Source organism: Liolophura sinensis, chromosome 3 (genome assembly GCF_032854445.1).
Source record: "Liolophura sinensis isolate JHLJ2023 chromosome 3, CUHK_Ljap_v2, whole genome shotgun sequence".
Classification (NCBI taxonomy): domain Eukaryota; kingdom Metazoa; phylum Mollusca; class Polyplacophora; order Chitonida; family Chitonidae; genus Liolophura; species Liolophura sinensis.
Window position 1 is genome coordinate 8,875,419 of NC_088297.1, and position 15,838 is coordinate 8,891,256.

The 15,838-nt window shown below is 38.9% G+C and overlaps 1 protein-coding gene across 4 annotated transcripts in view; it reads left to right on the plus strand.

The window, feature by feature from the left end:
• Positions 1 to 215: 215 nt before the first annotated feature.
• LOC135463852 (uncharacterized) overlaps positions 216 to 15,838 on the plus strand; it is a 38,737-nt gene continuing 23,114 nt past the window's right edge. For 3 of the 4 annotated variants that reach the window (XM_064741308.1, XM_064741305.1, XM_064741306.1), the window contains exons 1-3: positions 216 to 314; positions 3,166 to 3,363; positions 4,258 to 4,947. In XM_064741308.1, coding sequence (XP_064597378.1) covers positions 3,219 to 3,363; positions 4,258 to 4,947 — 835 coding nt within the window. In that variant the 5' untranslated portion in view covers positions 216 to 314; positions 3,166 to 3,218. Of the gene's footprint in view, positions 315 to 3,165; positions 3,364 to 4,257; positions 4,948 to 12,558; positions 14,592 to 15,838 lie in introns of those variants that run through there. The other variant, XM_064741307.1, reaches the window with a different exon arrangement.

A 15,838-nucleotide genomic window follows, 5' to 3' on the forward strand; every position in this document is an offset into this window, starting at 1 on the left:
CCTTCAACACAAAAGATCGCAAACAGTGCTGCTTTTGTTGTATCAGCGATATTAGACACATCTGTTCGTTTCTGCGTCAGATGTATTTCTTCAGCAAATTTCTACGTTAACGAACAAGAAAACTGCTTTATTTTCCTAGATAAACAAGATTACTGCAATCCACGAAGAACCAATTACAGAGTGCTCCCTTATTAAAGTTTCTTGTAGTGGAGGAAGGAAAGGACGCTAAATAACAAATGTAGATGCTTCGGAGGGATGTGGCAATCTGTAGTTTTTGTGTGCAAGATATCCGCCAAATAGCATCTGTTTTAAGGGTGAGTTGTTGTCAGACATCTCATTTAACGGAAGGATGTTTTAATGAGTGAATGAAAAAGCCTGCATCCCGCTTATTTTACGATCGTTTATTGGTGTTCTATCAGTCGGACTCGGGCCACTAGACTGCAAATTCTGTCGCGGTGTCAACAGTCGCTTGTGCACGTGGATCTAATCTTCCCACGAGTAAGGTTGTGTTGTTTTCAGTTTACTCACAAAAACAGACATTAGTTACGTTAAACCAGTCTTACTATCTTTGCACTCTTGTTTGGCACCCAAAGTCAAACACACCTTCACATGTACATTGAATTCGAGTGAGTGAGTGAGTGCTTAGGGTTTAAAGTCGTACTTAACAATTTTTTGGTCATATGACGACGAAGGAATCCTTGGAGTGCATTTGATGTGCCTCCTTGTCGCAGGACGGATTTCCACGTTTTCTTTTATCTAGTGCTGCTTCGCTGAGATGCCTTACCGAAGGCAAGTAAGCCACCCCAACCGAGCCATTATACTGATACGGTTCAACCAGTCGTTGCACTATCCCCTTCATGCTGAATGCCAAGCAAGGAATTTACAACTTCCTCTTTTAAAGTCTTAGGTGTGATTCGACCAAGGATTGACACTGGATATACCGCTCCCGAAGCGGACCATTGATTTTGAGGTCATTGCTACAGTAGGTCCATGTACTAGATGAACTTGTTGTGCTATTTTTAAATTTCGAGCAAATAATATCAAGTGGTTCAGCAAATAGTCAGAAATTGCTCTAAAGTTACATTTGGCAAATGTTTGTTTGGCACTCAAAAGGGCTTATTATCCGTACCATTTTGTCTGTGAATTTACTGCAAACACCACTTTGAGTGTGGTCCTAACAAGTGTTTTAGCCAGTATTCATGGTGTTTGGTGGACAGAGAGTGCACATATATACCCTCTGAGCTTACAGTGTCTTACACAGGTGGGGCTTCCGTGGCTGAAGAGGTTAGCACGCTAGCACAGTGCAATGGCCGAGTAGCCTCCCACCATTGCGGTCGCTGTGAGCTCAAGTCCAACTCATGCTGGCCTACGTGGGAAGGTCTGCCAGCAACCTGCAGATTTCCCCCGGGCTCTGCTCGGTTTCCGTCCACCATAATGCGGGCTGATTTCGTAAATGTAAAATATTCTTGAGCACGGTGTGAAATACCAAACACAAAAAATAAATAAATCTGACATAGGTCACTTTCTAAAGGGATGCGTATTTTCATATCTGCACTCCTACAATTTCCTATCTGACATTTGCTCAATTGGCTATCATTAGCTGAGGGATCCCATGTTAGCTGACCCACAAGTGGCTCGTGTTAAGCTCATATCAACCTTTTCTGTTGTTACACACTGCAAACGCCAGCACTCTAGGAATCGGTGCTACAGCCTACTTTAAGGATAGGGAATGAGAGTGATATTGCATGGAATGACACTGATATCGCCTGTCATTTCGGCCTATACAACAATCTCATGACTCTAGGAACCAAAGCTACCCAGGGGATATGAAGTGACGAGAGATGTCAGTCTCATTCCATGTGATATCACTGTCATTCCATCCTACACAACACTCTCATGACTCTAGGAACCAAAGCTAACCCTGGGGATATGAAGTGACAAGAGATGTCAGTCTCATTCCATGTGATATCACTGTCATTCCATCCTACACAAAACTCTCATGACTCCAGGAACCAAAGCTACCCAGGGGATAGGAAGTGCAAGAGATGTCAGTCTCATTCCATGTGATATCACTGTCATTCCATGTTCCTAGAGTGGCCGCCATGATATAAGTGAAATATTCTTGAGTACAGCGTAAAAACACCAACCAAATATAATAAGTAAATCATATTCGTAGAGTACGTGTACAATTAGCATTGGTTCCTAAAGTGTTGTGTAGTGTTGAATGACAGGTGATATCAGTGTCATTCCTTATGATATTCTATGTCTTTCTATATCCCTGCATGGTTCGATGGCTAAAAAAGTGTTCCTGACATACGTTGATTGACTCGTAGTGCTCATAGTGAACTTAGAACTCCAGTAATGTATAAACTTGTGTGTTAAAGGAGAAGAAAACTTAAATATCAAACAGATACCATTGAAAAGAGTATGTATTTTCTCTCAGGTGCATGCCATAAAGAAAATTCTAATTTGTACCTCAAGTTGATAAAGCATAAATAAAGTCAGCGCCAAAATCCGCTGTGGGTGACTCCATTTTGCCTAAGAACAAGTCCTGAAGTCTTCTGTGTTTGGAGGAGAATTGCAATCGGAAACCGCCGAAGTGCAGTTCGTACATTTCCGGTAGAACTCTTCTTCCCAGAAGGTAGGGAACAGTACAGTTCGTTTTCCGCTTGACGATTGGCAAACCGGAATGTTGGACATAGGTTCCGAGTTTACATGTACAAGCCGGCAGTTTTAACCACTCTCATTGGCTGAGAGGCAACACACCCTCAGCATAAATTACAGGGTGTTAAAGATGGAGGATGCGATGGACTCAGCAATTTATGCCAGCTTTGCCGTTTTCAGGCTTTATGTATATGGTGAGGAAAAATCGCAAAATTATGCAGCAGGCACCACCAGATAGAAAAAAAATGTGCGCTTTTCAGCCTATAGTGTCACAATTTTAAGTTCTCTTCTCCTTTAACTTTCTGATCGAACTTTATCTATAAATGAAATTCAACATTAACGACATGAAGTTGAAGAAAGAAGAATGAACATACACTACATGTATACATGTATGTGTAGAGAAATAGTGTTGTTGATGATGAATGCTTCCATTGTTTTTTGTTATTTGAAATCTTCCAGATGATTGTCTGATTTTTATTTTTTGTCATGTTTTATTGGCAGGATTCATCGAATGACTAGGACCCACTTTTACGCAGACTGCGCACATAGCTAACATGGGGGTATCACTAGAGAGGGTGCAGTTCAAATTTGCCTCCATCATTGGAGAGCTCTGCAGTGATCCAGATGTATTGTCACAGTTTGCAGTGTGGTTAGATCTCAGACTAGCAGAGTACAAGTTAAAAGGGGCCATATCACTGGGTGAGTGAAAATATTATGTACACGTAACAGAGGTGATTCTACTAAGATAACTATTTACAGATTTCAAATATGAAAGTAAAGGTAAGGGAAAGGTACATGTACATGTAAGGGAAAGGTACATGTGCATGTAAGGGAAAGGTACATGTGCATGTAAGGGAAAGGTACATGTACAGGTAAGGGATAGGTACATGTACAGGTAAACTACATGTACATTATGAAATTAAGCCACATTTATATGTATATGTTCAGATGTACGCCACATGTACATTGCATGTAGAATGTAAGCCACAGTTACGTATAAAATGTACTTGTCGCGGAAGTATATCTCGAGACGAGAAAATACTGGCTGGAGTGAGACTCAAACTCTCCATTTGGGTGTCTAGCCTGACCCCTTTATTAGTTGAGCTACAAAGCCAGATGGGAACGACTCATTAGATAGAATAACTATAATAGCTGTTCATACAGACATGTTCCCCTTTATACTACTACAAGGTACCAGTTTTTTGAATTTTTGGCCCAGTCAGTGTTCAGAAAGCACCTGCGATCATCATCAGGGAATGTATCAGTATATACTGAATTGCCACATTCATGTGTCAGAGTATTACAGGGGGCTGTTCCCTGCCATCACCCTTGATTGGGGCTACATATAGGTGACAAAAAGCATTGAGGCTGTTTTTGAGATTGTTGTCATACATCTGTCAATTGAAAACCATTTCTGAGAATGTGATGTGCATATCTGGCATGAAAAAGTATGTCAGTAACCTGCCAAGGTTCTCTGGTGTTCTCTACGAATGAAACTTACAGCTATGCATTGTGCATATGGACAATCCTTCAGTAGGCTTGACATTTTTAAAACAATCCTGAAATATATTAATAAATTCTTTCTCTGGCCAGATTGTTCCGGTGAAGAGCCAAACCCATTATGGCTGAAAGGGATCAACAAAGGGAAAAATAAAGCGGTAGATGATCCTGTCACCCCCCACAGATCTAATAGGACAAGCCGAGAGCGAGCGAGGGACCCCTTCCCTCATCACATGACCTCCCCCAGTCAGACAGAAGCAAATCCAAGCCCCATGGAAAGAATGTCACCGGAAGTGGTCATCAAGGAAGAGCCATCTGACATTTACCCAATACAGGTTCATGCTCATCAAAATGTGAACGCATCATTCTCTTCTGGCAGCAGACGCAAACGTTCAGCAGCCGAGACATTAACAGGTGACAGCTGGTCGCAAGAAATTCATGACATTTCCTCATTATCATCATCTTCGTCTCCCAAACACAAACGACTTTCATCCACAGGTGATTCCCCATCAAATCAAAGTCTCATGTCAGTTATTGGTGGTTTCCATGACAATGCAGAAGAGAGCACCAGTAAGGGAGATAACTCTTATAATCCTCTTGAAAGCAGTGGCAACTCTGCTAGCAATGCTACTGCTATGTACCAAAGTGACATATCACCTGACTTTACTGCTGAGCCTTCATGCAGTTTCAACCAACCATCCTCTTCTCAGGACTATGACATAAGCATTCAGGACCCAGCGCAGCAAATTCAATCAGAGTCCTCCGAAAATAGCTCAGCAAATGGTAGGTTTTGTTCATTTTTTACTCATCATTGTCAAAGTAAGTCTTGCAAAGTTCTAGATTAGCCAGCTTCCGTATTACATATTGTATACTTTAATAAAGCACTTAAATTTTAAACATAAATGTCCGGTTCCACTCACCATAATGCTGGCCACCATCGTATAAGTGAAATATTCTTGAGTACGGCGTAAAACACCAATCAAATAAATAAATAAATAAATAAATAAACATAAACACATGCTGTACATATTGTAGGCCCAATTTCAGAAATAAATTATTTGATCTGGTGTTTTATGCCATGCTCAAGAATATTTCACTTGTATGACAACGGCTTGCATTATGGTGAGTGGAACCGGACATTTATGTTTAAAATTTAATTGCTTTATTAAAGTGGAAAGTTAGCAGGAAAGTGGGCAGAGTCCAAGGGAAGCCCCTGACCATCTGCAGGTTACTGGTAGATCTTCCGATGTATAGATGTGAGAAAATATCATATGTAATGTATTTCAGCTAAGTTTTGGTATGTAAAAATGCAAATTCAGAAATACATAAAGACTTTAAAATGACATTTTGATGCCAAATAGTTACAAATGGCCCAATACGTACATGTACATGTGGGTGGAGGAATTAATCTAGTCTGATGTTGTCATGAACGTCTTTCTGCTAGTTGTGGCTGTTTTATGAACCTTCTTTTTAGAACAGTTGCTGATGCTGTTTCGAATTACAGGTACATGTAGTGAATGGAGACATCTTGAACTTTGCAAGACTTACATGTTTACATTAATGTCCATTTCTGGCAGATTCAGATTGAGTGGGTCTGTTATGACTACCAGAACTCCGTATATATATGTAGTATCTTTGTTTAATGAGGCTAGTGCTGTCCACCATCATTTACTTTTATTTACTGAGCCATACATGCCAAATACACATGTACATCATGATGACATGATGACAACTTCGAGAAAAATTACGTCCTCAACATGGACATGTGCCTTCAGGTCTTTGTTCTAATACCACAACATCTCCGTCTGTAGGCGGGAAGGTCTGCAGCAGTTTGCAGATGGTCGTGGGTTTCTCCCGGCCTCTGCCCGGTTTCCTCCAACCATAATGCTGCCTGACGTTGTATAAGTGAAATATTCTTGAGTACAGTGTAAATACCCCAATGAGAACTTCTTGAAATGTCTGGTGAAATATCTGCTCCATGTCCTCAGTAGACATGATAAACTAGATTACATGCTTACAATCTCATAATTATATGTGAACTTGATTGAGCATGACTTTTCTTTAGGAGAACTTAGAACACAATCGTTCAAAAATGTTTATGATTTGAAACACCCGACTTAAATCGGGGTACATCTAACTGATGTGGCCCTCAGATACAATATCTTTTAACTTAGATAATTTTCGTACAGTTTCTCTGATGTAACATGCATATAAATGTATATATACATGTATATATATATGTATTTATCTCATATCAAACGAAATACTCCGCTTTTCATTGGATAACAACTGGGGTACAGATATGTTCTCTAATCCTTCAGGCGAGGTCTAATGTGTCTGCTGAGTAGGTTATCTCTCTTTGTTGGGCTGTGAATACAATGGTCACATTGCTGAAGCGATTCACCTATACATCAGCCTTCTGCACTGAACTGATGGGTCTTTGCAGGATAGGTTTGTTTACGTGGTAGGATACAGAAATATATGGTTTTTCATATACGCCATATATATCCGTATCCTGTCGCTGAGTAACCGTGTAACAAATAACATCCCTGTTCAGTTGATATGACATGAAATAATCATGGGCATATCATGTAATACAGTTTGAGTTTAATTTTGCAGGAGTGATGAAGTTAGTAAGGACATATATATCCATGTCATTTGTGGCCATTGTCCATGTGTCATTTATGAACACAAAGTATATACAAGACTTACATGTATGCCACCTGCTGCTAACTGTAGAATTTAAAGTTTAATTATGTGGGAATCAAGTCTGAAGTTTTATAAGAATATGGTCATTTGTGACCAAACTTCATGAATGCAAAGTACATACACTGTGTATATACAATGCCTACATCACCTAATGGGGTGACCATGGAATTTAAAACACAACTCTAAACTTTTGAAGTTAACTTCATGTAGCTCTATTTAGTGGTGTGTTCACAACTGTTGAACAATTCATGTTGAGTGTATGTTTAGTTGTCTGATGTTTGATTAGTAATTGATACTGGAAGAGTTGTTTGCCTGTTGTTTGAGGTGAAAATATGAACGTGGTTGTGCATGTATATAGATGATTGTACACTATACATGAAGAAGTGTGCAATATACGTACATATTTGGACTAGATGTAATATGTGCTGAATTTTTGTACCAGTACACAAAGCCACATGTACATGTATTAACCCTTTATATCCTGTTCCAAAACAAAGCAGCTTGAACTGTTGAAGCATATTTACTAATAGGGCGAGTTGTGTGTGACGGAACAAGGGCTTAACTGTGGATTTTCAAATATGAATCTTAGCACAGTGACCAAGTACAGGGGAATGAAATACAGCAGTTTGGCTGTTGTTTAAAAGTGACATTTGTACGGTATGTATATGAACTTGTACTTGCTCATTACTCACAATTCATACAGGTGTGTTTTTAACTAATTACCTGATTAGACTGGCCCTGTTGGCTCAGTTGGTAGAGGGTCTGCTTTGGGGGCGGAAGATTTTAAGACTTTAAAAGAGGACGTTTTTACATGTAGCTTCCTCGTTTGGCATTCAGCATTAAGGGGAAGTACAACGACTGGTTGACCCGTATCAGTATAATGGCTAGGGTGGGACGGCTCACTTGCCTTGAGTAAGTCGTCTCAGTGAAGCAGCACTAGATAAAAGAGCGGTGGAAATCTGCCCTGCTATAAGGAGGCACATTAAGTGCACTCTAAGGACTCCCTTCTTTGTCATATGGCTTAAGAATGGTTAAGTACGACATTAAACCCCCAACAATCACTCACTTACCTGATTACCTGTACACATACTTACATGTAATAATCAGGCACGTACTGTATGTTCACAACCCACAAATGGTCGTGGGTTTCCCTCCCGCTATAATTGTTGCTGTCATATAAGAGAAACACTCTCGTGTATAGTGTAAAACACCAGTCAAACAAATTAAATACAAACCTACAGTCTGTATGTATGTGATGATTCCACATGCAGGGAGGCCTGCTACATGTAGCATTAAAAACAAATCAAGGATGATGTACAATGTACATCTTTCCCTTTGATATCATGTAACAGCAGTTTAATGAACAGTGCTTCTAACTTGAAACATATTACTGTGTAGTATAACTTGTATATGTATGTGTTGTGGGATTGGGATTTATGTTGAGTGACTTTGCCTCGTTTCTGTAGCACTACTTTTATGACATAAATGGAAAGTGGTTACATGTAATCTCCAGAGACATCGCGGGGCTCAGTTGGGTAGCGTAATGACCCAGGAGTCTCTCACCAATGCAGTCGCTGTGTGTTCAAGTCCAGCTCATGCTGGTTTCCCTCTCCGGTCATATGTGGGACGGTCTGGTAGCAACTTGCGGATGGTCGTGGATTTCCCCCAGGCACTGTCCGGTTTCCACCAACCATAATGCTGGCCGCAGTTGTATAAGTGAAATATTTTTGAGTACAGCATAAAACACCAATCAAATAAATAAATAAATAAATAAATCGACAAAAGACATCACTGATGCCACTTGCAAATTTTATGCAGAAAAAGATGTAGATCGACATTCAGTAGTAGTGGTGCTACGCCTAAATAAGTCTGCTCATGTCGCCCATTTTTTAGAAATGGCAGACTTGTCGACTGGTGGCAGTGGTGTACATACAAGTGGTGCATGCATAATATAAGGAATATGGCCATTGCTGTGGCAGCCATCTTGGCTGGCAGGAAAATTTCCACCCGTGAAACTGCTAAGCCTTTTGTTTTTATAGACCACAAATTCGTAACACCAAGAAAAAATCCTTCATGATAGGAAATGGTAAAGCGTCTCTTTCATTGGATAAGTTGTCTTTATGTCCGGACCTGACAAATCAATGCAGAATTAGCGGTTCAAATGTTCAAACAACGAAGCATACAACACACTCTTGAGCAGAACTACAAGTGCATGCATACTGATTACTGTGTACGTTGTTCATGTCAGTGACTTAAATGGCTGTCATTTAAGTCATTGTTCATGTCAGTGACTTAAATGGCTGTCATTTAAGTCATGGTTCATGTCAGTGACTTAAATGGATGTCAGTTAAGTGGTAGAAATATGGTCAGTCCTATTCATGCATATCTTAAGGATCTTGTTCTAGGAGTTGGTATTTTTTTTTTTTTTTGCTCCCCCCTTATCTTCTTGTGGAAATATAAAGGCCTGAGAAGAGCGTGGTTTGTGTTTTAATATAATTTAATTCTATGTTGTGGGAGATTCAAACTGATTTCTTGAGTCTGTTGATTTGATTAGCTCATGGTCAATATTTGATAAAGGGACTTGATTCTTACCCCATGTTCGTATGTGGAACTGGTGCCTATTTTGGCAATAAAATGTTGCTTTTTTTTTCATGTGCAGCATTTTGTTTTCACATTTATTGCACAGCGATCGATGTGCCTGATCTGAGTGGAGGCGCTGAGTGGAACAAAAGACGGCGTGTTAGCCTGTCAGGTGCACAAAAGCGAGAAATTTGTGCGTACAGTGATGCCCAGAGGAAGGCAAGTCAGCAGAATATTGCTGACCATTTCACCGTGAAGTGGGGATTTGAAATGAAAAGAAGAACTGTTGGTGACATTTTGTCTGAACGCGAAAAGTGGGTAGCAAATGATGACACCAACAATAAAGGCCGACGTGCCCAGCAGGAAAAAATGGAGAAGGCACTGTTTTCGTGGTTTTTGGGTGAAGCTGCGCGCAGTCGTACAGTTACTGAGGGTGACCTGAAGACCAAAGCTAAAGAAATTGGTAAAAAAGGTGGAATAGGCAAGTTTTCTTACTCAAACGGATGGCTACAACGATTCCAGAAACATTCCAGGTTCATCTTAAGAAACCCAGATGTAAGACGCAGAAGCGAAAAGGGCTGGAGTCAATCCAAAAACAATTAATGATGGGCGTAAGATGTCAGAAGAAACCATCGCAAAATACTGCCTGTCGTGGATATTGTATGCTTTTCACGTCACTGCACTTTTCCGTTACAACAGCAACAGTTAGTATGAGGAAGTCTGGTAGAGGTATCTCATCCAAAATAGTACTGGGAAAATTTGGTGATTGGCTGCACGATAAAGCTCCATTCCTAACTTCATACCATTGTAACGAAAAAAGCATGCAACAACAGCAGTTATTTTTTTAAGTTTGGCTCAGTGGAAAAGAATATAGGGTAACAGTAACCTTGCCAGGGTGCAAGGCAACAGGTTAGCTATCACTAACATTAGAGGATGCTAAGTGGTAGGTAAATAACTGACACAAACACAAAAATCAGAGTGAGTGATATGTATTGCTGCCATCTGGGTGACCAACCAGGCTGAAGACTGCAGTGGTGACCTCAACTCCTCGCTACCCTGTTCACATTTGAACCAGACTTTTATAGCCCCTGCCGGCCCTTGGAGAAAGACCTTAGATTAATTACCCAGCTGTGGGTACAATGACTTAACTAAGATTTTGTTTCCAAAACACTGGAAACACTGCACTTAAAGGCAGTCTAAAAGGTACACGTAAAAATATTTAACTGCTACTTAATAAGCTATTTATACTCCAAAGGTAAGCATAATATGAAAAGCCACAACCTCCACTTTTATAACTACGTCACAATAACTTTTTAAATATTATTCCACCTGCAAACTAATGACTATGATGATAAAGTACAAGTTAATACCAACACAGTCATACGCAATATCCCTACCTAACATGACTCACTAATAATGAATTTCTTCCCCAAAGTCTTTAAACCTAACACATCAGTGTTGCCAAAAAGGCGCTAAGCCAAATCCTAACTACAGTCTTAATACATAATTCTACAAGTTACATTATTTTGCAGAAATGATGCTTATAGATATTTATGGATATTTATAGTTGCTTATAAACATTGATGTTCAGTTTTTGCACCCATCAGCACCGTCATTTACAATGAGAAGGTCAGTTTTGATGATTTCTGTAGCAGGTTTGTCATATACCATGTATGCTGTGTGAAAAAGGCACTGACGAGCTCCACCATAGGGGAGTTTCAAGTTCAGACCCTTTTATCGCCACAGGTAAAACAGTCTTACTGTATCACGTGACATGTTAAAAATGTGAGGCAACCACATGCAGTTTTGATCATATTTATCATAACATGGGCGCCTGGACAAAGTTTCAGAAAAGGTAATTTAGGGTAGACTATTAATGGAGAAGGCTAAGGAGCTACTTGGTACGTGTTTTCCACCAGAAATGTGACCCTTTATTCCCGCACTACTGTCATGACCGAAACAAAGTCTTCATTTATACACAGTGTGGGTTATGAGGTTTTCCTCACTGAAAACAAGTTATCCACACCCATGTAGGCTATGATGGCATGGACAATGAATAATCCTGTACACATTTCAATACTCAAACATCAGTGCAGCATAATGAAGTGCTTTTAAGCCATTGCCTGTACAATATGTTCATCAAAGATTTCTTGACCTCTTGTGTATTTATAGGTTTTTTAAAGTTCAATAACATGAAAAGGTATTTTTCCATTTTGTCAGGATTTTGTTACACTTGCTTACTCTGTTGAGAGCTATTTAAGACATATATGTACATACATGTATATATATATGTAAAATCACTTGGAATTTGAAGCAAGTTTTTCCTCACTCAATACTGTAGATAGTCATGGCAATAGAGAACTTGTTGAAGTCTACTAGAAATGCAAATTTATCACACTGGCTTTCTTTGTTTGTGCTAATTGCAAACATGAGAAATTTTTAACTCTGTCTTCAAGACTGTCAGTGGGAAGGTCCTTAACAAAACATGTTAAAACATATTTGGTCATTTTAACACTTGACAGTCGTCAAAAGAGCCAGATTGGTTAGATATTACTGATCAGTGTGGTCTATGTGTCCTGGGACGAGATACCGTTTCTAGTCTGGTGTCTTTGGTGGTGTCATGTCTGGTGTCTTTAGCGTCATGGCTTGCCAGTGAGGCAAAATGTCTGGTACAAAATATGACATCATTTATGGTGGAAATACACTGGAAATGACATAAAAAAAGGAAAAGAAGTAAATAACATGAATATAATTAGTAAGTAGGGCTTTTTTCTGGAAATTTTGTACTTATATCTACACAGAAAAATGCCATCAAAATATGCTTGATTTAACACGGAAACATGCAAAAAGGTTGAGGAATTACAGTAGTAATAAATATTACACATACATGTAGCACCTTGCTGTTCTGTGTTTCTCTACAAGTGTTCAGCAGTGGGGAAAAAAATCCATAAATCTCTTACTGCGGGTAAGAACTTGTTTCTGTCTATCTGGTGCACCCCCCCCCCCCCCCCAGTATTTAGCTTTTTTTGTTGTTATTGTTGTTGTTTTTTTGACAATAAAGTTTAATACAGATAAGTCTGAGACATTTGTTTTGTCTGTTGTCAGATGACTTTAGTGTAAGCCACTGTGCCTTGACCTCGTCCAAAAAACGGAAAGTTCTCACCCTTCAAGAACGCATGAAGGTGATTCAAATGGCAGAGAAATGGAAAAAAAGCACAAGAAAAATTGCAAGGGAACTTGGCGTCGGCAAATCTCAAATCCAGATGATTCTGAAACGACGAGACAAAATGTTGGAGAGTTTCAATAGCAATGTGCCTGGCCACCGTAAGCGACATCGCTTCTCTTGCAACAATGACATGAACCAAATGTGTTGGGAATGGTTCCACAAGTTGCAAAGTCGAGGTGTTCGCATCACAGGCCCACAGCTACAGGTCAAAGCCTTGGAACTTGCCAACAAACTCGGGAACAAGTCATTCAAGGCCTCCAGTGGCTGGTTGGAATGTTTCGTGAAGCGCAATAACATATCGTTGGGAAAAAAACCAACACCACAAACTCCATCGGTAAGGATCAGACATCAGTCTTACGATCGCCGAAAGGTTTGAGCGCAACCAGTGTGGATGCCAGCAGCTGAACAGATAATGCGAACACGGCCAAGGCTTGCTTGTTCAGCAGACATTTTAATTGCAATGAATGCAGTGGATATTGAAAATTCTTCGGACACGGTGATTTCCATGGATTCCACAAATGCTGAAAATACAGTGGATACCTTGGATAAGTTTCCTTCCAGAAATACCATATGATGGATACTGTTCATGATTTTATTAAAGAAATCTAAATGAACACACACCAGAATACACGTGGAACCCAATAATCTGTTTTTTTGTTAATCATTTTTGACTTGATTTGCTTCTGTGAGAATGATGGAAGATATGCATGCAGCTGTGGTTTGACCATGCATCTACAAGTGGTTCGACCATGCATCTACAAGTGATTTGACCACGCGTTTCTGAAGTTATAAGTACAGTGCACAGTTTTCAATCTTGCCACATTCCAAAGAATCTTCAATAGAATGTCATGATTGGAACCTTTTAACTGGCATGCATTTTACCTTTTAAAATGAAAGTAAAATTCAAAATTGTTCTTATACAGTTGTATGCATGCATATACATGTGTGCAGGAAATTCTGAGGGTGCTGAAAGTTTGAACTTTTTTTTTTACAGAAAAGTGTATTTATAATGTGAAAAAATTAGCTTCATGTTAATTCCTGGTACTGTTTGTGAGGGATGTTTTGGTAAATTTTTACTGTATACCCTTGATTTATACTGGCATTTGCACCACAAGGTATTGATGCTTGTGTCTAACCTATTGCTGTTTTATTGATAAACCTATTAAGTTTCATATCCTCTATATTTTTGTATGTGTTTATACATAACATGTGTAGTGATTCTGAAGGTGCTAAGTTATGTGGCTATAATACATTCCTGTGGTGGCGGAATGGAGAGAGCGGGGTGTTTAAACAGCATCTATATTTTTAGTCTGGTTAGTTTCCTCCAGTCAGAAACATGGTTGATGTCGTGGAAATGATCAGAAATAAGATTGATTATAGCTTAAAACAGCAGACAAATAAATGAATATATCTCTATATAATATATTAACTGGTATTGAACTTGTAGTAGTTTTGTGCGATGAGGTACTTCAGTTCTTAAGCCCAAGATACATTTGCACTGTAAAAAGTGGCAAGAAAAAAGCATCCGTTAGAACCAGCGGACTTGAGCTATGGGATTGAATCCCATTTTAAATACATGGCACCAGGGAATACCTGTAACACTGTAATGTACAGGTACTAAGGAATAATTGAATGTTCACACCCTTTTTTTTTTCCTACAAGGTTTTTTTTTTCTCCTCTTTCTGTAAGAGTAATTTTGATTACTTTATTTTTTACAACTAAATGTTACAGTATTTCATATGAACTTCAGCATTTTTTCAAGCGACAAATTTTAGCTGATTCTGGTTAGTTCAACCACTTTACAAAGGCCATTTAAGAGATTTTTGAGTTAATTTTGATTAGTGTGTTAGGAGATAAACTTAAGTTTTGGCAAAATTTGGCATCGCAAAAATCCTACTAAGGCCTTTGTGTGCTGCTGAAAGTGCGTTTGTACTCACATGAACCAAAGATCAGGTGAATAACAGCAATTCAGTGTCTGATGTAAACAAAAATGTTTGAATTTGTCATTTTACATAATTGAATAAAGTTTGCTCCATTAATGTGCAATGATATGTTTTGTTTGCTATTCTCATTCTTTCTTTACAAATGATTAAAGTAGAAGTAGGGAGAAGTAAATGTGGATGGATAGATTGATAGATGGATAAAAACAATTTTTCATGCAGAATAATTTTGTTTTTTGAAAATAACTTGCAGGATTGATATGCATTGTAACAACTTTGCATTTTAATCTGTGGGAATATTTCAAAATGTGTCTCAAACCATATGAGGATCATGAGGCCTTTGTTCTGGGGCCTAGGCAGCTCTTAGGACATTCGTACACCCTTTTGATCATCAGTTGAAAACTTTCCCTCCCTCATCCCATCCTACCGGCATGTAGACTTGTATGCAAGCATGGTGACTTGCCAATCCCTGTATGACTAGCCCCGACAACAGAGATGTTTCGTAAGGACAGTTTTCTATCTTGAAGATAATTAACAATCGGCAAGACCCATGAGAAGTATGAAGTACAAGGCGAATGAACCGAACAACACGCTGAAAATGGCAAGCTTTCCAGAAAACGCAAGATGCAGGATCAAAGAAATGTGTTCAAATGATGATTTTGAGCAAATAAAGGGTTTGTATCTTTGTACTTCTTCTTTGCTTGTTTGTCTTTAGTACTATAATTTTTTTTTAAAACTTTTCACACGTAAAACTGTAGTATGAAATTTACATGTAGGTTTATTGATGTTGTAAAATTTAAACATGGAGAATGATGTTCATATTTTTATTTAACACCCAGTGAGGTCATCTTCAAGGCTTCACAAAAGAAAAACAAAAAACACAGAATTTTTTAGAGTTTCCTGAGAAGCATGAGCTGCAAGACCCTCAGAGAGATTTCATTTTGAGGGCCTTAAGGAAAGGGCATTCCTGGGCCTAAAAAACAAAGGCATGATAATGGCCTCAAAATACAAATAAGCGATCATGCAAGAGTGAAAAGGTCGAAAAATTACAGTACTTCAGGAGTGACCATTGTATTTGTTAAAGAAATGTTTGTCAAAACAGCCCATTGTTTATATAGTAGATTATTACCAGTACAATTTCAGTTGTCTGCAATGTGTGTAATTTGTGAAAATCTGCCTCCTAATGAAAAAAAAAAAAAACATTGAGGCAAATTAAACC